The sequence below is a fragment of the Mchenga conophoros genome, linkage group LG3 (genome assembly GCF_057382185.1).
Source record: "Mchenga conophoros isolate Kocher_MC1m ecotype Shallow Benthic linkage group LG3, M_conophoros_male_GT1.1, whole genome shotgun sequence".
NCBI lineage: Eukaryota > Metazoa > Chordata > Actinopteri > Cichliformes > Cichlidae > Mchenga > Mchenga conophoros.
The window spans coordinates 65,912,438-65,933,986 of record NC_140528.1 but is presented as its reverse complement, the minus strand read 5'-3'; the positions used below and the strand labels follow the sequence as shown (position 1 = coordinate 65,933,986).

General features: G+C 39.3%; 3 protein-coding genes across 3 annotated transcripts; 1 reads left to right on the top strand and 2 right to left on the bottom strand.

Annotated features, from left to right (window-relative positions):
• Positions 1–1,350: 1,350 nt before the first annotated feature.
• fis1 (fission, mitochondrial 1) lies at positions 1,351–7,087 on the bottom strand. Its single transcript, XM_085266789.1, has 5 exons — positions 6,957–7,087; positions 6,220–6,352; positions 3,489–3,565; positions 2,216–2,321; positions 1,351–2,129 (listed from the first exon to the last, which is right to left on the bottom strand). Exons 1-5 carry the CDS (start codon positions 6,999–7,001, stop codon positions 2,026–2,028), a joined length of 465 nt encoding a protein of 154 aa, XP_085122915.1. The 5' UTR covers positions 7,002–7,087; the 3' UTR covers positions 1,351–2,025.
• A 28-nt stretch (positions 7,088–7,115) lies between these two features.
• LOC146580183 (cytidine deaminase) lies at positions 7,116–10,259 on the bottom strand. The gene is made up of 5 exons (XM_085266790.1): positions 10,057–10,259; positions 9,852–9,968; positions 8,535–8,646; positions 8,403–8,460; positions 7,116–7,414 (listed from the first exon to the last, which is right to left on the bottom strand). Exons 1-5 carry the CDS (start codon positions 10,061–10,063, stop codon positions 7,301–7,303), a joined length of 408 nt encoding a protein of 135 aa, XP_085122916.1. The 5' UTR covers positions 10,064–10,259; the 3' UTR covers positions 7,116–7,300.
• A 1,750-nt stretch (positions 10,260–12,009) lies between these two features.
• On the top strand, positions 12,010–20,283 carry tm4sf5 (transmembrane 4 L six family member 5). Its single transcript, XM_085266788.1, has 5 exons — positions 12,010–12,465; positions 13,483–13,563; positions 15,226–15,368; positions 17,746–17,938; positions 19,910–20,283. The coding sequence occupies exons 1-5, from the start codon at positions 12,292–12,294 to the stop codon at positions 19,925–19,927; spliced, it is 609 nt and encodes a 202-aa protein (XP_085122914.1). The 5' UTR covers positions 12,010–12,291; the 3' UTR covers positions 19,928–20,283.
• The last annotated feature ends 1,266 nt before the right edge of the window (positions 20,284–21,549 follow it).

Sequence of the window (21,549 nt, the reverse complement as noted above, 5' to 3'; positions counted from 1 at the left end):
CGAGCTTTACATAGATTCTGTTGACTGATGCGCCAAAGGGTGAAGCAGGAAGGAAAATCTGACACGGAGCCTGTTGTGGACTTCAGGTGTTAATACTGAGGGACGTGTGAACATAAATATGCCTTGTGGTAATAAGGAGTTCGGGAGCTAAATGCGTTCAAGTTCATTTGGTGTGTGAGGAAGCTTGCGTGCGCGCGCTCCCGCTCTTTAACAAACCAGTCAGGTGGACCGGGAATCGTCAGGGGAGCGAGCCGGTGACTCGCCGGGACCTACAGCTTTGACACCGCGCTCACAGCTGCTGTGTTCACCGTGTTTGTTGATCTGATGTGTGTTATGCGTGGCAGTGATGGGAACACCACTGCGCAATATCGCATAGTCAGATTATCGGTTCATTATCAAATAGCAAACGAATAAAAAGATTATACATACATATTAAACAGGTTCTAAAGTAAATATGAAAATAGCTTCAAAAGTATATAACATGTTTTTAAAGTTGCGTTCAATTTTATAAAAGGATTTTAAACAATTTTGAGTCATTTGTAGATTAATTTAATTATTTGATTCAAGTACTTTGATTCATTTACTCTATTTAATTTGTAAAATATGTGTACACACACACACACACACACGTAGAAAAATATTTAGTATACACATCCAGAAATGCATATACTATTATATATTGTACATATATTTATTAGTTTCAGATGTAGCCATTCTTGTATTTTGCTTGTTTACATTAATGTATTTTGCACAACTCTGTTGCTTGTGAAGCTCGCACACAAGAATTTCACTCACATGTGCTGTACCAATGTTCCTGCACATGTGATGTGACAATAAAAGTGATTTGATTTGATTTGAAAAAAAGTATTATTATTTTCTTTTTTAAAGCACAGCAGTGCAGTCACTGCTTGAGGTTCTTGGTCTAAATGCCGTTTAGATCCTTTCTGCGTGGATTTCTCTGCGAGGGCAATCCAGCTTCTTCCCACAGACATAGGTGTTAGATAACTGGTGATTGTGTGCTGTTTGTGGATGTCAGGTGAATAAAAGGCTTCAACGTACAATTAAAATGTGACTTGTGAATACATATCCCAAACAACATAGGCTAATTATGCTAACTATGTAAAATTCAGATTTTGACTTTTCTTAATTTCATTTCATTACAATGTATTTATCCATATAAATACATTGCTCAATGTTTTAATATCTTCTTATTATAATGAGGACTCCATGTAATCAAATGCTTATTTGTGCTACTTGTGCTGCAAAAGAATTTAAAGTATAGCTTTTACTCCACAGTAGTGTGTGTGTGTGTGTGTTACTCTGAGATATCAAAAGCATACAACACAAATCTCTCATTTGAAAATCATTTTATTAATAGAGATGGAAAACAACCCATTAATATTAATGTTAGGAAATGCTTTTTACACAACATAAAACAGTTTAATTTCCATTATAAGAGCTGCATCCCTTTAAGAAACTGCATGTCCAGAGTAAATGCAAACATCTGCTCACTGCCTCCTCAGCAGCAGCAGCAGAAGTATGGCAGAGTCACCGAGACGTCACCATCAAACAAATGATTCTCTTCCCTCATTACAGGATTACAAGCTTCACTTTCCGCTTCATCAGTAACACTTTCTGTAACGCTTCAAAAATCAATGCAACGAACAACAACTGAAGCAAAATCATGCATCTGGACAAATTTTCTTTTTACAAGCTGTAAATATTTGGGCTGAAGTGCACAGTATAAAAATTATATAAGGGTTAAACAACACGTCTCCTATTCTAGTTTGTTTAAACGACAAATGAGGAAGTGACAGGTTATTAGTGTGTCAACAAATGTATGTACGACGATTTTCACCCCTGTTACAGCTGGCAATATTCAAATCTTTTAAATAACGCAGTTTAATTTCACCCTCAAATCAGAATTCTACGTCTTCCAAGCTTTTAGTACAAAAGCTTTATTTTTATGCAGGCTGGTCAGTGTGTGAGTCCAGAAAAACATCCACGTTCCCACTCACACCCAAGTTAGGATTTGGCAGCTCCTTTTGACACGGCCAAGCCGATGAGGCCCGCTAAGCCGGCCACGCCAAGGCCGATTCCCCCGACAATCGCCATGCCGACAAGGCCATCTAGATATCAAGAGGTAAAAGGTCAGGATGTAGTTTTCAAAACACAAGCGCTTTTATTATGAAACCATTTAGTGCCTCTTTCTTACCTTTCTTTAAAGCCTTGTCGATGAGCTTCTCCATCTCCAGAGCCTGCTTGTTCCCCGGCTCGTTCTTTAGGAGAATGCGGATATACTTGAGAGCTTTTTCATATTCCTGGAGGGAGACGAGAAAGTCTAGTTTATGGAAGTCCTTCCAAAAGCAGCTCTCATCACTCGACAGCCACCCCTGTAACACCTCCAAGCGGCTATCTAAATTAATGGGGAGATAGAGCCATGGCAGTAATTGCTGTGGTCAGTGGGACTTTGCTCCATAATAAAGGGTCTAAAAAGGTTTTTTTTTTCTCCGCCTGCTATCCACATCCAGGTTACACAACGCTCCTCCATTGAATGTGCCGCTATGTGCATATAAGTATTGTACAGCACTTTGGTCTACCAGGTGTGTTTTTAAAGTGCTATATAAATAAATAAATGATGATGATGATGATCGACGTCATCCCTCCAGATCACTCGAAACAAATGCTGATTCATGTAACGGATATGGCAAACCAAGGATACCAATAAGTGTGCTTATCTGCGTCTTTTTATGTCCACCACACAGTTCAAACGGTCATGAAGCTCTCACTGCATGCCTGTGATTGGTTCGTTTGTTTACCGCTTCAGCTGCTGATTGGCTCGTTGGGAATGCGGGCAGGGTAACCGCCAGCTTCAGTGGCAAAACTTTTCCACAGATTCATTAAATGGCATGTCTCTCTGGCATCATTAAAAAGGACATTTTTATTCACGCAGGAAAGCATGAAAGAAATCCATCATGTGTTGAAGATCGTCAGGTAAAAGGCGTTCATGTACACTCATTGTGCAAAAGGTAACACGGAAGAGACCGAGTTCATTGTGACCTGCAGACTTTGAAGGTCTGATTAGTTATCTTCCAAGTACGGTGAGTGGGAGGTCAGAGAGGAGCACATTATGGTACTGAAATACAAGTGAGGACATTTCTTTTACAGAGAACTGGGTGTGTTAAGGAAACATTTTCCTATTAGTGTATGTAACCATGCCTCAGCAGTACTTTAGGATTAGACCAATTAGAAAAACCCTCGGTAAATGCGAACCAATGAGTAAGATGACATGCTTTTAGGGAGGAGCAGGAAGTAAGAGGTAAAGTCAGAGAGAGAAATATTTTGCGCTGTCTGTCAGATTTGACCTTTGCCCTCTCTCTTATCTGAAGCTCAAAAGCAGCGTGATACAAAAGCAGAGATTTCTGCAGGTCTGTTTCTTCATTTTGTCTCCCATAAACCTGAACTGAGAAGAAACAGGTGCCACTCACTTTGAGTCTGTAGTTGGCCACTGCAAGGTAGAACAAAAAGTCCCGGGAGTCGTCCTTTGATGCTTTCTGAACCAGTTCTACGAGAAAAACAAACAAACAAACAAACAAACAAACAAACAAACAAACAAACAAACAAACAAACAAACAAACAAACAAACACACGATTCAAACCAGGAAAGCTGAAAACACACTGAAGCCACAAAGTCACAAGTTACAAGAATAATCACTGTGCAGGTAATGGAGCTGGCTGTGCTGAGCTTTTCCAGTGACGCAGCGCCAGTGCCTAATCCAAAACCAGTTCCACCCATTTATACAGAAAGAAAAAGACCACAAAATTGCTGGTTCCAAAGTTGGAGATGCTGACCTCAGCGACCGCAGGAGGAGCTGCCGCAATGACTCACTGATGACACTCATCATTATCATTATTATTATTTTTTTATAAGAAAGGAGAGGAAAAAAACAACAACAACAACCAAAAAAAGAAAAAGAAAAATCAAACAAAAAGACAGTAGGAAACCACAGCAACAACCAACATGAGCATCAGTAACAGTCAATAAAAATATTGAATGTTACTGAGCAGCATACAGTGCTAATAATGCATAAAATGTTAAGAGGCAACAGCCGAGAGTGAGCCAGTACACACCCGAGCACCGAGAACCATCAGTGCACCAGCAGGCGGGGGCACCAGCAGGCTGGGGCACCAGCAGGCTGGGGCACCAGCAGGCTGGGGCACCAGCAGGCTTGGGCACCAGCCACTGGCAGGGAGTGTGGGGGGGAGATGTTCTGAGAGAGGTGGAGTCTAAGACCCGACACAAACATGCATTCCCACCCTCAAAGACACATATGAAAATACTCACACACTCACCCAACATGGAGACACACAGACCTGTACGCACACACACTCACCCAGCTCCGGGCTCCAGGACCCCGCAGGGGCAATCCAGCAGCAACTTAGACTCTGATGGTCACCGCAGCTTAGACTGTACAATCCTTTTATTTGCATTGCTTGTCATTTCAATACCTTATCGTTAACAGCTGAAACAACACTTAAATCAATAGACTCATTACTTACAAAAAAAAGAAAAAACCTCCACAAAAATTCTTGATTAAAAGTTATTCCCATTTGAAGATTGGAATATTTTTGCTGTGGTGATGACAAATCCCTGAGTTTTAATAATGTTAAAAATTGACTGTTTTATGTATAAGATTTTACATGGACATGCCAACCTCCTTTATTTATTAGTGCAAGCACAGACTGTGGGTTTAGCACTAGGGCCACCACTAGAGGGGACTGTGAAGTAATTTATAGGTTCACTAAATTTGGACAAAATGTGCTGTTACTACTCAAAATACTAACCAATTAAGAGTCTATCAATGGGAATAACAGAGCGCTCAACTTATCACACATTTAAGGCTCAGCTTAAACAACGGCTGAAAATAAACCAGCTCTGTTCCCACTTTTAACTTATCAAGTCTTTGTTTACTGTAAAGTTTTGAAGTGACCTGCCTGGGCTCACAGTTTCCATCTCACACTTTTTGTATACCGATGTCCATTAACAATGTAGTTAAATAACTACTTAAAAACAAAAACAACGACAAAAACCAAACAAAAGATTAAACTATTAGTTTGAAACAGTCCATAGCGTACCAACTTTATTCATAAAGCACTTTAAAAACAGTCGTAGAAGACACCGAGTGCTGTACATAAAAATGAAATTAAAATGAAGTGAAGACAGTACCACTAAAAACTGCAATAAAATAAAAACAAGCAAGTATAAAACAATAAAAACAAGCAGAGATGTATGTCACATGCTGGGTAGAAAGTCAGAGAATATAAATGTGCTTTAACATGGGTTTTTGAAATGGACACGTAGCTGACTGTCTAATGTGAAAAGGCAATTTATCCACATAGGAACAACAAGTCAGATGACCAGAGAGCTCGGACAGGAGGGTGGGAATAAAGACAGGCCTAGACCATTTAAGGATTTAAAACAAATACAAGAACTTGGGCTCTAGAGTGCACAGGCAGCCAGAATAGGTGTAATGTGCCCACAGCACAGCACAGCAGCATTCTGCACCAATATCGAGTCGACAGGGAAGAGTAACTCTAACATTAAGGGCATTACAATAATCAAGCTGAGACATAATAAAAGTAGCTATTACAGTCTCCAGATGAAAGGACAGGTGTCCCCTTTGCCAGTTTTCTTAAATGAAAGAAGCTGTACTTAACTACTGCAGCAATATACATGCTCATGTTGAACTGTGGGCTGGTTCTCAAAAAAGTCCAAACTGAATAAGTACAGCACCAGCACTGCGTCAGCGGAAAAGAGTCATCAGGAAACCTATAACAAGTCTACAATCCAAGGACATTTCTATAATTTTAGTTACTACAGTTACATTATTTTGTGGTGCAAGGGAAAGCTCTGGTTAATTTTACAAGTTGATAACCAGCTTCCTGTAACCGTTTATCCTGCTTCCCAAAGTTAGGATAAGTGAATCCTGATAGCTGAAAGAAATCCTAGCTATGTTGAACTCGCTTTGTAGTACAGGGCCCAGGTTATGTGTTCAGCATCAGTTGCGATGGTGATTTAACGAGGTAAAAAGGAAGCTACTTTGATGACTCAAGCTATCTGGATTTTCAGTACACCGCAAGGGGCACTTGCAACAATCCTGTTAGCCAACAGAAAAGTAATAACATTATAAGTACATAAGGCACAGTGGGTGGACTTACCCTCCAAAAGTACAATCCCCTTCTTGATATCCTGTGAGTATTTACTCCTGATCAAACACCAAGCATACTCAAACTTTGTTTCTTTGGAGACAGCACCCTTCGCCAGCTCGCTGTTATATTTCTTCTCAAATTTCTGGAATTATAAAAATAGGCAAAAATGACCGGTTTCATAGTCGAAGGAGCTTGCAAAGAAAAGCGTCTGGACTTCTTTAAGTTGCTTGAAGACGTTTCACCTCTCATCCGAGAAGCTTCTTCAGTTCTAAGGTCAAATGGTGGGGAGTCCCAGATTTATACCTAAAATTTATACCTGGTTTCATATTTTATTATTATTTATTCATTTACAGAAAAAGTCACTTCGATTGTGTTTATATTAGCAGATGCCCTGACCCTTCCTCAGTATTGTTTGTTGTGTATCCACGAGGAACAATTACAATGTTCAGCTATTGAGCAGGTTAGTTCACAAAGTAAAGTCTAACATCACTGCCAAACTACATTAGCCATAAACTGTTTTATTAGTCGAAACTACGATAACACAGTGTCCGGATGTTCACTCATAAACATGATGATTAGCACGAGCTAGCTACGTGACGCGACTAAGTGCGTGTCGACATGTCACATTTCTCCCGAGTACCAACGTTTATCGACTGACAGACGCCGTGGGGCGACAGGAAAAGTCGCTCATATGCTAAATGTGTGTTTTAATCCCAAGGAAGAAGTTTAATAACGTGAAAACTTACTAGAAGGTCTTCAGGAGCCACCACATCACTCAGTACAGCCTCCATGTTTCCGGAAACGAATTTAAGACACGCCCAGCGTGGTCACATGACAGACACATAAACGTCATCGTGAGATCTCTCTGGTAACGCCTCGCTTGCGTAACAAAAAAACATCAGACGTTTAAACAATAAGCTTTATTGTTTATGGGTAGCTTGGCATCACATTTATATTTATTTATCGTAAAATAACTTCAAAGATGATAGAAGTCTACAGGCTGTTTTATTTTTATTTATTATTTATTTAATTATTTAATTTTGCTATGTCACTGTAAGATCAGCCGAAGAAGGATCTCACTGAGGTTTCATCAGTTCTTAGCTAGATGTGATGGGGAAAAGGCTAAAGGCAACAGTTCACTGAGGCTGGTTTCTTTGTAAGAGCCGTCTGGCTTGGTCAAGTATACAGTCCAGTCTGATCCAAACTGTGAAACACACAGAGAGAAAGCAAAAAAGATATAAAAATATCAGCAAGCAAGGTTTAAAATGGGTCATTTCCAAAATTATAATTTATTCCTAACATAAAGTATTTCAAAGCCCAGGCAAGACTCAACTGGAATAAAATATCATTGGACTGGATTAAATGGCGAGTCTAACAATAATGGGTCATCTTTAACAAAATAAAGTTCATGCATTATATTTCTAAAAGCTACATGTATGTAAAGCATGAGGTTTAGAGTGGTTTGTGTTTTTAATTTTGATTAAAATGGTCTATTGGATTACAGAAAACATCCCTTCTAATCACACTGTAAACATCAGCAGGAAGATCACAAGTCAGCAACAACAAAGTATAACCCAACATTGAGAATCACAAGTGGTGGGAAAGGGGCGAGACATGCTCAGTGATGTATCATTGGTGAATGCGCCTTACTAACATCGGGCTGGAGCTACAGGGTGCCACGTTTATGAATGTCGCGTGTCCAGAGGTCTTTTATACCTTGCAGTATAACTCTGCTGAACAAATCCAGGTGACACATGATATGATGTGGTATGATATGGGTGTCACTCGCACATATTCGTACATATTTGATCTTCATCAATTTTACTGCAGCACTTTCTTGTTGTTACTGTCTTTGATGTCTGTAAGTGTGACGCCTCCAGTTCCCCAAAGGTACAATTTTAATTTCTGAAAGGACACATAATAAATCTAATCTAATCTTAAATGTTTATGACAATATTTTAGGAGGAGAAAATATGCTTTTTTTTGCTGATACAAAGTGCCCTTCACTGTAGCAAAGCTATAACACTTTACTGTTCTAGTTTAACAAGCCTGTAAAATGCAGCTTCTCCTGCTGGAAGACACACAGCTACTTATCACTGTAGATGTGTTTTACAGGGAAGGATGAATATGGGTTCCTGGATTCCTGGGTTACTTTCCTAGATGGGAAAAAATCCTTAGAGACACCTCCTCACCTCCATGAGGACCTGTCGGCACGCTCCGCATGGTCCAACAAAGCGGTCTTTGATGTCACTGCATAGAGGAGAGGACAGGATGAGCGCTCGGGAATATGTTGCAACGTGCTTTGTTGAGACTGAGTGTCTTACCATGTCACGGCGATGGCGCTGAACTGTGTGTGGCCCTCCACCACAGCTCTCTGGATGGCAGTCCGCTCGGCACACACCGTCAGTCCATAAGATGCATTCTCCACATTGCAGCCTGGAACCCTAACAATACTTAGACCCTGGGCTCTTTTACAGTGCTCTACTGGGAGGCATCGTAAAATCACATTTGATATCTCCGGCTTTTGAAAAGCAATCATACTTTGTGAGGTGTACATTTGGGTCTGACTGTTTTACTGCCTTCTCTTGGTAAGTCAAAATCTGTGATTCGTAAATTGTTTTATAAATAAAGTCTGCCGAAACTATTAAAATATATAAAAAGAATTACGAGAGGAAATTGCCTCTGTCAGTTTTATTTACTTTCTATAGAGATCACATTATTGTATTATAACTTCTGCATGCCGTTTTTACTACTGAACCAAGTTACAGACAATAGAGTAGAATAGAATAGAATAGAATAGCAATATCCTTTATTGTCTCTCATTGGGGAAATTCACAGCCAAGTTAAGCTCAGTGCCAGATGAGATCAAAGCGGATTGGATAAATTAAAGTTTGTAGGTTTATTCCACGAAATGAAAGTTTCACTGCAGCAGCACATGAGCACATCTGCATTATGAGGAGCTACAAAATCCTGCGCAACAAACAAACGATAACATTTACTGCAGTGCAATATACACGAGCATGTATATTAATTGTGAGTATGAGGTTATAGATAAACACAAATTCACATATTAGAAGAACAGTCAAATAAAAGTGAAAATTGAATAATGTTATATAGTGAGTAGTATCGGTGGAAGAGTACTTGGGTTCATTTACTGTCGTTAAGAACATAGACCATTGAGTGCACACTAGAAATAAAATTCAGTGCACTGACTTGCAATCGAATCAGCCTAAGTAAACAAATCTAAATATCAAAACCTAAAATGTATACATGTGAGCATATAAGAAAAATGCTTATATACATGTGATAATTAAGAAAAGCACAGGATCTTAGAAATGAATAAATATTGTATCTGGTTTTTGTTGCTTGATTATAAAAACCAGTGCATTAGTACACGAGAAGCATACGAGTACTATAACTGCTGTTGCTGTTGTGCTGTGGTTTTATCACAACATTTAATCTGCAGATAAACTAATAAGCACATAAAAAGCATACTGGCCCCTGAAATGAAGCCACCGTTAATTGCACTTAAGGACAGTAGCCTGCTTGCTTAATTGCACTTTCAGCCATTACTTAATATTACGGTATCTATGACAACCACACTTTATGAGCTTGCAAAACACACTCCTGTCTGTTATTACCTGTGATTATGGCGCCATCTGCTGTCAGCACGGCCGCACCGACAGGGAAGCGGCTGTATGGACAGTAAGCCTTGTCCCGAGCCTGCAGGCACTTTGAAACGAGCTCCTTTACTTGATCTGCGCATGACAGGCAACAAACCTGTGTGAGCTGTGATTAAACAAATGACCCCCGAGGCTGCTGAGACTCCGTGAGGGGTGCACTTGCCTGTCATTGTAGCTGAAGACGCTTCTGGATTATGTCACCTTATCCAACTACGCTGTTCCGTGACAAAGAAATAAACTATGGTAATGCAAGTGGCTTTTAATTCAGGTCTGCCGACGGCTGCCAGGGGGTCGCGAAACTACGAGGTTTTGTGACAGCTGTTTACCGTTCACGTTATTGGCTGGCAGGGGTGCAGCGTCATCGACCAGACTGGGACCGTTATATCAGGACTGCAGAGGACCTGGCTTTTGGCAACTTTCTCGCGAGAAAAGTGGGATGAGAATCATTTAAATTTTTAATCAGACAAAGTAAAACACTCGGAGGTTCTACATCACCAGAAAGTGTGAATAAAGCTGCTGTGGTGTAAGGCAGAGCGGGGCATGTTTACTGGTTTTAATGCTCGGACATATTTAAGGCATCCAAACTGAACAGATGGAAGAAGAGGCAAAGATTTGTTGTTTCCTCTATTGTTCATCTGTGTTTCCTACATACTTAGAAATAAAGTCATCAAGAAATTTCCTAAATTCCATGAGTGGGTTAAACCATCACAATGATTTGAACAAGCATCTCTATATTCAAAGCTCTCCGTGCCAGAGGCTATCATTGTAGTGCAGAGCTGTTCAGTGAACCACACCGCTGCACTGGCTCACACGTTTGTTCATTAAAAAGAACACAGTCACTTGCTAAAAGTACAAATTCTGCTTCCGTGGGTCTCTTATACACGTTGCTCCTGTGCGAATTACATTTGCTATGCAGTCCAGTGTTTTCTAAAGAGATGTGGTGGCGGTTTAATGCACAGTCATAGTTGCTGGCAGGTACTCAACGCTTCACATTATTATAATTTGTTTTATTATTATTTTTTAATTCCAAAACAAGTTCTTCTGCTCTAGACTAATATCTAAATATTAAAGCTTCCAGTTTGGATTTAGAAGACAGACACTCTTTCTACTTTCTTTTTTGATACAGCTTATAGTTACTGCTGGATTAGGTGACCCTGAATGCTGCTGGAGGTTTCTTTCTGTTAAAAGGGATTTTTAACAGGAATATAAATAAAACTGCACTGAAATTGAATAGATTGCTTTTAGTGAAAAATTATTTGCTCATTTTGAATGAGACACGTTTGTGGCATGAACTCACAAATATTTATGCCCACGTTAAGCAATTTGATTACATGAAAAAAAAATGTCCCTGTAAATTTTGTTATTTAAGTACAATGGAAAGATTTAAATGGAAATTTACGTCATTGGTACACAGTGAATTTACAACGAGCACTTTTCATTAATGATTAATTATTGCAAAAATAAATCAAGCTTTGATTTGTATTTGTCAGCTGCATTTTATTCAGAATTATTGCTCATGTTTATGAGGGCAAATAGTCTTTTTATAGTGACATGTTTATCAGTGTGGTGGATCGTCGTCATGCAGCACAGTGCGTAGAGGTGATTCAGTGCTTTCTTGAGAGACAGAGAATTGTAAATGTGTCAGCAGTTCCTGGGCTCCTCTGTCATACATGCTGCATTTTGAAATTCACAAAATATTTTCGGTGGGTGGCAGGTCTGAGATGGATTCAGGCCTTTTTGGCATCATCCTTCCCCGAGAACCCCCTAGGTACCATCACAGGTGATGGAGTTTGACCTGATACTTTCATAGTTGAGAGTCCACGCAGTCATTTCTAGTAAACATTTTTGTCTTCTCTCTTTTTTTATATGCTGTCCAAACTCTGAGCCCAAGGGATCTGGACATTTAGTACTGTTTCTGAGCGACTGAATGAGTGATTGATTCATCAGGTGCATGGAAAAAAATCGTTATCAGCACACCCTTCAATCATGGGTGGACTGATATGTATGCAGTAATGACCTTTCCATGTAGTCTATCAGTGGTTCACTTTTTTTTCTGGTTAACTTTACATTACAAATATAAGTCTCTACCTCAAGACTTTTCATCTTTATCTAAGACGTGTGAGGAGACGCCCAGCTCTGACATCAGAGATCGGGAGCACCCACGCCAACATCTGGCCTTTGTTCCCTCTCTGTTCCCCGCTGTAACGGTCACTGCTTGTATTTGAGTTTCGTGGCGTGAGCCGCCACAGGTGATCTCCTCTCTCTCGCTCTCTTTCGCTCTCTCTTTCTCTCTCGTTCAACTCCTCTTTTTGGTTTCCTGCACTTTTCACCGACTTCCTCTTGAGAGGGGAGTCAGATCCACAGAGCAGCCAAGTGAAAGAAAAAAGAAGCTTAAGCCATGTGTTGTACAGGAAAGTGCGCCCGCCTGGTGGGCCTGATCCTGCTGCCTTCAGCCTTCATCTGCATCATCTCCAACCTGCTGCTCTTCTTCCCCGACGGGAAGCAACTGAAGACCAGCGAGATCTCCACCGAGGTCTGGCTCATGGGGGGGCTCCTCGGAGGAGGCCTGATTGTGAGTAAACCAGTTCCACGCAGAGAGTCTGGTGAAATGTTTTATTGCTCATTTTTATTGGGTTTTTCAGCCATTACGTTTCGTAGTGTAAACTAGTAAAGTTAAACTGCTTACGTTTATTGAGTTTTATTGAGAATTACTACTGCATGATCCTTTTTAGATTAGCATAGAGTTTTGTTAGAGCATTTTTATTAATAGTACACGCCTCTTTGTCTCTATCAGCCTATTAGTGGTTTGGGGTTCAGCGTGATGTTATTATTTGACTTGTCATATGTAAAACCTGTAAAAGCAGCACCTTTAACAATGGTTAAGGATTATTTTATAGAGGGGTTATGACTCACTGAGTAAACATTTTTAATTCTAGCTCAGCTTATGTGTACATAGAACATGCTTTAGATACCAAAACATTGAAGAAGAATGTAAATGTAAGTCATTCTGAAAATAAATAATGAATGTAACCAAATCACACCACTCATATAAAAGATCTTTAATAATAAAATAAATAAATTCACTTAAATTACTAAAGTATTTATGTTGCTATAATAGAGATAGAAATGTTGTAGCGTTTACATTAATTTGCCAGCTTTCATTACTTTAGTTTCCTTAATGCTATTAAAGAAGCTAAAGTAGTTAAATTGTATTACACTTCCCTTATTAAAGGGGACTATCTTGACATTGTGTGAGCTATCACTATCAATAAATAATTCATAAATATTTAATCTTTTGTGCTTCAGTATAACATTTCAGTTCAGACCAGGAAGTCTGATCCCTTTCGTCTAACTTTGGGATGTCGCTGCCTGCTGGGTAAACCTTGATGCAGGATTTACAAATATTTGGTTTGATAGATAAGCGAACATACACACACACACAATTGTGCACATGCGCACACACAAATAAGTATGTAACCTGTGGGTGGACCCAAAGAAATAGAAAAAAAAAAGTTTTTTGAGAGAATTCATCAACAACAAAAACTGTTTTTTGATAGCAGATGTAATGTTTCGTCTCTGCACCTGTCAGATGCTGTGTCCGAGCTGTTCAGCTATCAGGGCCGGGGGCAAGGGTTGCTGTGGACAAGGTTGCTGTGGCAACCGCTGCCGGGTGAGTGAAATCATTTGAAAGATTTATTGCATTTCCATGTTACACAATACTGTGGTGTGTGGGGGACTGCACTGATAATGATGTGTAATAAAAGGTATATAAAAGTCCAAAGGACAAACTTTAGTGCATGATCATTAATGTGCCCACATGCTCTGTTTGAGGTGCGCCCGACAAAGACAATCATTAGTACTTCAAACAATAAGTATTTAAAGTTTTGCTGAAGATGTTTTGCAGAAGTACAGCTCTTTATCTGAATTCCAGATCCTCACTTCTCTTTGATTATTAGGAACTACGTCGCTAATTACAGAAGTGAGGAGCCATTAAGTCTGAATAACCAGACAGCAATTTTTAAAAATATGCACTGCTTCGACTTTTAGCATCTTAGGTCATTGACACTTAGAAAGAAAAAGGGAAATAAAAAAATTATGTTTGCATTGAAAGGCTGCTAACGTTGAAGGCAGTACGATCCTCTGGGTTAATTATATGCACTGAGACCATAAATGGCTAACTTTGAGTAAGCGTAGGCAGAAAGCCACTGTGTGTATGAGCTGTCCATGTGATCGCTGTCCAGTAACACATCACAGACGTGCATTTTGCCATTCCTTTTTATTTTGGGTAGATAACCTTGCAGTGATATCAACAACAGTACATAAAGGGGTTAGTAAATTCATCAGATCACCTGTCATAAAAACAAGAAAACACAAATATTGATTTTTAATGCAAAAAACTTGATTAAAGCTACAAATGATATTTTTATTTATCAGGGAAATACGCATTAGATTTTTATATTAGCAAGTAATCAAAACTGGCTGTTTAAAATTCCTGGATAACAAAATTAGTTATATTTTAGCATTAAAAATGTTGTTTTCATTAAAGAGCTTCTTCATACTGGTGGATTAACCGTTACAGGCACTATAACAGAAACTTTTTTAAATGTTATTACCAACACTGTTAATTTAGGGCAACTGCAGCCTAAACCTTACACTGGTTGGCAGTTTAATACATTTTTAAGCACTGTTTATATTTTACATATTGGATAAAAGCCATAAAACATGATATCAGTTAATTAGTAACCTAATAATGATTCTACAGGGGATAAAATAAACTTTTGTGTTTAGCTTTACTCTATGTCGACCTGCTTATTTATTATTAAAAGAAAGCTCCATGATGCTTGAGTTGATAATGTTTTAGTTTTAGGGCCTGATTATTTATATTTTTGCATGTTTTCAGAAAAAAAAGTTAAAAAAACAAAAAAGGAAATCACTTTTCTCTTTGAAATAGAAGTTAAGCAACACAAGTTCTCTCTTTTCCAAGCCCTGTTCATGGACTTTTATAAAAACCCCAATATGGAAACCAAAACCCTTAACAGTAAATATTTAGGTTATATATATATATATGTATGTATATTGTATACTTCATATAACTTCTGTCTCCTACAGTGATTCATGGCTCCTTCCATTTGTTTTCCACATTAAGTTTGAGTAAAATTAACATGAACTTGTCCCAGAAAAATGAAAAAAAGAAAGAAAGAAATGATGAATGACAGCAAAGAGATCACCTAAAAAAATCTCTCTAAAGAACAAACATACTTGTACAGTTACAATAATTCGTAATCTCTTGCACGAGTGAAAAAACACCTAAATGTTCTCATCTTTCTTTTAGATGTTCAGCTCGGTCATATCCTCCGCCGTCGGCGTTCTTGGAGGGATTTACTGCACCAGTGTCGCCTCAGCTGGGTTGGCTGTTGGACCCAAGTGCCAGGTGGAAAGTGGCGAATGGGAGTACCCCTTTAAAGACACGGGCACGTGAGTGTCCCACCTTCATCATTATATTTTTAAATGTACTTTTTGATAAGCACTGAAACAGCAGATTGAGCCAGTAATTATAGTCTTGACTGATACCCTTCAGGCAGATAAAATATATACATTTCCTTTTTCAGTTATTCTTCTTTTCTCTTAAGTTATATTTAACTGCTTTAGCTTTCTTTGAGAAGCACCAAAATATATAATCATTACTGTATTAGTTTTCTTCCTTTGGTTGGTTTTGTTAGAGTTTGGCACAGAGTATCACCCTATCCCTAACATCCCCCTCTGTCACACCAACCCTCTAACATGTCCTCTGAGGTCTTCCTCTTTTCCTCCTGCCTGATGACTGCATCTTCATCTTCCTTTGTGCAGTATATCCACTATCCCTCCAATGTACAGCTCAGCTTCCTGTCTTTTTATCAGTGCCACCTTCTCTACGTCACCTTCCCCTTTCAGCCCTATCCTGCAATACTCTTAAAGTCCAGTAGGTGGCACAGCGAGCCAGTATGTTCCATCAGTGTTTCTTGACCCTTTTAAACATTTGCAATATTCATCGATACTCAGACGGAATTAAAAGGGTTACATAAGCATCCACCCAAAGTGATCGTCACCGCCGAGTCATTTTACAAGCAGGTGATAAAGGCCCATCATGCAATCGGGACAACTGTTAATAAATATGAGCTTGTTGTTAATATTCAGGCTTGTCTGTTATGACAGCAGTTTAAAGGGCAAACCAAGAAAAACAAGTCTGATTACACAATACATGTTGGGTTATTAACATGTGACCTGGGCTTGTCCTTCCTCCAGAAAACTTTAAGTTCCTCTTTCTCGTTTCTGTTCTGTCAACTGTCGATTTTTAGCCCAAACTATTTTGCTGTTTAATATTTCTAACGGTGCTGAAAGGATGATATGAAAAACAAGAAGTGATTCTCTCAGATCATAAGACGTGCTCTATATCTGCTGCGAGGAAGGAGGCTGGGAAAGATGCCTTTGTGTTTGCTGTCTGTGTCACTATGAATAGGCTGCGATAAGATATCAAATTGAGGAAACAAAATTTTCAGAATTCTAGATTGCAAAAAGGGAAATGATTCATTTACGATCAGTGTATTTTGGTTTACTTCGTTGTCTTGTAATGTACTCTGTACTTCTGTGATGCTGTTTAGAGGAAAGGAAAGCTTTAACCTTCAACAGCCTTTAAATAAAGTTTGAAGATGTCACATATAAATATTTACTGCCTGCAGAGTAAACGCTGATCAAGCACTGTCCTGCAGTGATAGTGTTTAATGTGAAAGGGAATTTCAAGAAAAGACACTGCAGGATGTTGATCAATGAAAAACTTTAACTAATATAAATTCGCCCCATGAGCAGCTGTCACAAAGAGAGAAATCAGGGACATAACCTTACTTTTGCATGTTCAGACTGTGCAAGTTGGACATTGTGACTCATTTTCAGTTTACTGAACAGCTGTTTACTGCTGTTCTTGGTAATCTGTATTGGCTTATTTTTTTTTTAACCTGTTTTTTTTAGCTGTTGAGCCTGTAACAAAATGCAGTCCTGTGAAAAACCCAAGCTCAAAGCCTCTTCCCGTAAAAAGAGCATCCCAGCACTACTTAGGGTTGCAAAGCTGCATCTGAACAAGCCACAAGACTTCTGGAACAATGTCCTTCAGACAGATGAGACCAAATTTGCGATGTTTGGACATAATGCACCATGTTACATTTGGTAAAAACCAAACACAGCATATAAACAGAAACACCTCATACCAGCTGTCGGCTGGTCACTGGACCTGAGCAGCTTACATTTGTTGATCCAGCCAGGTCCTATTAGGCCCTGTGAAATATTTTTTTTACATGATTGTAGCAATAATGAAATAATGTTCTAAAATATCAAATGATATCATATCTAATCTTCGATTTTTCAAACAAACAAGATGTTCGTGAGATGTTGAGCTGCGGCACAGACTTGTTTTTTCTTGCCTGGACTGGATTAACCTGTTTCCAGACTTTGTGTTGATTTAAGGGGATGTGAGAGCATATCAGCAAGAAAGAAAATATATATTATTTCTCGAAGAAGCTTGAAGAAGCTTCTCGGATGAGAGGTGAAACGTCTTCAAGTAACCTAAAGAAGTCCAGACGCTTTTCTTCGCAAGCTCCTTTGACTATATTATTTCTCAGAAGTATTCCTTTAATATTTATGTAAATAAGTAAGGTTGAAAAGTTTTACAACTCGCTTGCTTTCTCCACCTCACACTTTTTTCTCCTTCTCTTCCACCATCACCGCCTTTTCTTCACTTCCCCATCCCCATCCATATTTTCATTAATGCTGTTAGTATGAGCTCTGGTCACTGCTTATGCTCCACTGCTCCTCTCCTTCACAGGGGCAATGGGAGCTACCTTGTAAACCAGGATATGTGGACTACATGTGTGCACCCTAAAAACATAGTGCTGTGGAACATCGTTCTGTTCTCCATCCTGCTGGCCATGGGCTTGCTGCAGATTGTGCTCTGCGGCCTCCAGGCCATCAACGGCTGTTTGGGATGCATCTGCGGAGACTGTCGGGACAGCAAAGACGTAAGTGAACGAATCCTAAACCTCTGCCTGAGCTGGGCGAGGGTAGAGGAATTCCTTCGAATCACTTGAGTGTATTTGCGAGTCTCAGAGGTCAGACGTTCGAGGCAGTAAAATTGTAAACAGTTTATTCAAACATGAGCGTCATAGTGACGACTCACTAATGTGCTGTAGCTGGTTTGGTTGGTGGAACTGAGTCGGCTCTTCTCGGCAACTCCATTTATGGCCGTTGGCCATTTTGTACTTCCAGACTGAATTTCTTTAGAGCTGTTGGATTGCGGGTCATGACTTCCATCCAGCCTGTCAGTGATTACAAAAACAAGTTTTGTAGTTTGGATCCTGTGTTGATAGGAAAAGGGCTCCCAGTGGGGACGGAAACAGCACTAATTTAAAGGAATTTTTAAGCATTTTGGGAAACAAGGTCTAAAAAAATCTATGCTTTGTATTATTAAACTAATTTAGACTGCAGACTGTATAAAAGCTCTAGGAAAAGAAAAAGTGAAGCCAGTGTATATGTGCCCTAACCCTTAATACCTCTAACAACCAGCAGGGGGCGACTCCTCTGGTTGCACAAAGAAATCATATTATAAAGAAAATGTACCTTTTTTATGCTTGTTTTATTTTTTTCAATTAATAATAAATTTTTATAAACGATGTTCCTGTGTAGGGTAAAATAGCTGATAAAGCAGGTTGTGATTCAGAGCACGAGCGTCAGATATTCAGGAAAGAAAACAAAATTGTAAATTAACAAAAACTTTCTGGTTTATAATTACAAGTCAGTCTGTACAATGAGATTACAGAATTTTTTCTTCACTGTAAGCTGGGTTTGACACAGAGAATAGGTGCTCAAGCTCCTACCATGTGGGAACAGCAGGCACCACGGGCCCTCTGGTTCTCAGTCACACCCGCCTCTCGCTTGTTTAGTGCTATGTCGTTCTAAAAGATACTTCAAGGAGTGAGCACATTATACACTTTGTTTCAGGGCTGTGTTCAGCAGACAAATTAATTTCACAGTAGTGCACATTGCATTATTTCACGAACGTAAACCATCCTCACATCCAATTGTAATTACAAATGATTTCAAAAACAGCCAAAATGCAAAACTCGAGTGCAAAAATGGTCGTCTAACTATCTGGTAACCTTTTCAATGTATCTTTTTACAGAGCAGTTTATGGCTGATGTACAAATTGAATGACTGATCGATTGATATGAGACATAATGTGCCATTTGTAGTTTTCAGTTGCTGTGAACAGGATCTTCATACTTTTGCGCAGAGCCGAGCTAATTTTATCTCTTGTTTGTCTTTAGTCGTTATGCAATCTGAAACCTCTGCTTGTTTGTGTTTGTAGTGCAAATTCACAAATAAGCACATTTTTCCAAAAGTGCAATGAGTGCATGTAACATAAAAATCCAAACTTGCACAAAGAAATCTAAAGCTAAAACACCAAACTCAACAATAAAAGGTTAGTTTAAACAAAAACCTTTAAGGTCATAAAAACATTCCCATGTCTCAGATATTTCAGATAACATTTTCCAATACCTTCCTCTTGATGCAGCAGCTAAAAGAATTACTAAAAATATACATGATGTAAAAGCAGTGACAGATTTCTTTCCATGAAGGTGCAATAGGTAAACCAGCAGCTTGACAGAAAACAAGGTCAAAATTCATAAACACCAACATGAACTGTACGAACGACAAGACAAATCCACACGCTAAAGATTAAGCTCACATTTAGCGCATGGTTAAACATCTACTGATGACCTGCGTCCTTCTACTTATCTTTAGACATTATATCCAAAGTATGCAGCAATGTGGAAACTTGTCCACAACGTCCACATTCACATGTGAACTGTATCATCAGATGTCTACATATTAACACGGTTCTCCAGTTTATTAACACCCCTGTTAGTCATTTGAGAGCCGGCGTCCTGTCCGATATGTCAACTGAACATGTGATGTTTGTCCTGCTGCAGGATGAAAGCGGACTGTAAGGGCGAAGAAGACAATCCTGCTGTGACCGGCCTCCAAAAGGGCCCCCACGCTTTTCTCCATTGGTGCCACTTCTGTGAAGAAGCTCATCGACTCGCTTTTCTTTCCTCTTTCCTGAATGTGTCAGAACCGAACTCCATTATTTTGTGAATTGCAATCTTCTTGTTTGTATCTCCCAACTTAATTCCTTTAACTGAAATAATTTATGAAATAAGGAGTAATTCCTGTGCTGAGGACTCAACGCAGGACGGATATGAATAAATAGTAAATAACTGTTTGATGTGGGCTTACACTGTATACCAGGCAAATGTGAAAATGTGATCAAAGCTTTAAAAAATAAAGGCAGCATATTTTTAAATTACGCTGGATTTGCTCTTCGTTACGCAGCAGCGCTCAACACTTCATCTAGAGGAGTGCTGCTTTACTAAGCCTCATTATCAGTAAGAGATTGTTTCAGAAAGGTGTCAGACCCCATGGTTGAGTACTTTTAAACCACGCCATCGCTATTACAAAGACTTTAAGACATTTCGTCTAACAACAACTTGTGCACGAGCCTATGGCACTACATTTATCACCAATCTGGTGGCTGTTGCCAATCTGAACTGTAATAATGGTTCCCTGCTATGATTATAACCCACAACCAAATTATGAGCTATTACACAGAACATACACAAGCCTTTAGACACCCTGTGTGTGGGGCATTGCTACAGCAGATACAGCTCTCACAGCAGCATTAACACATATTTCAGGACGCAAACATCTATATACGCACAGTAATATAAAGATGTTACTTGGACGTGCTGGTTGTGAATTCTGTGCCTGAGATGACCGTATCAGTAACATCCATCATCTGCAACATCATGCGGATCCAAATGAAGAATAAAAGGTGGATCAACCTCAACCTCAACCATCAACCTGTGTGTGAAATGGGCATCCACAGCAGCATCACATATAGATCACAGATCCACTGTAACCTGTTACTCATCATCTGACTCCAGCTCTGTGTCCATGACCGTGTGTTTGTTTTTTATACAAGTGTCAGTGGAAGTGTTGCTGTACCTGCATGTCCAACACCACAGCAGCTGTTGCCTTTGCCTGTCTCTACTGTATCCTCTGCACTTTTGTTACTATGAGCTATTTGTGCCAGATGTTTTCTTTAATCTCTTTGGCCTTTAAAATGTGCATCTAACCCCTACCCCCCCCCCCCCCCAAAAAAAAACAACAACAACAACTACTTAAATGTGTTAAAGGTGCATATGTTTTTTCCCTCCAGAGTCAAATTCAGAGGGTAGTTATTTTATAAAACTGGAGAGTATTAGTTATGTGGCATCCTTCCCACACAGTGGCATCTCCCTCGCTTTACAGGGCTGAACTGTGACTCTGTCGAACATAAGAATCAGTTGCCAAAGACTCAAGTCTGGTCCAAAGAATAACTTTGGAAAATGTGAACAAAGGATAAATTTTAACTGTATTTTCACAGGTTTTACAGCACTTCTACCTTCCCCCGATGGCCATTCATACCTCACCAAAATAAAATTAACAGATAAACATTTAGAAGAAAGTTTCTCCTATTTATGATTTTTACAGGGTTCCCCATAAAAAACAAAAACAAAAAGAGGAAATG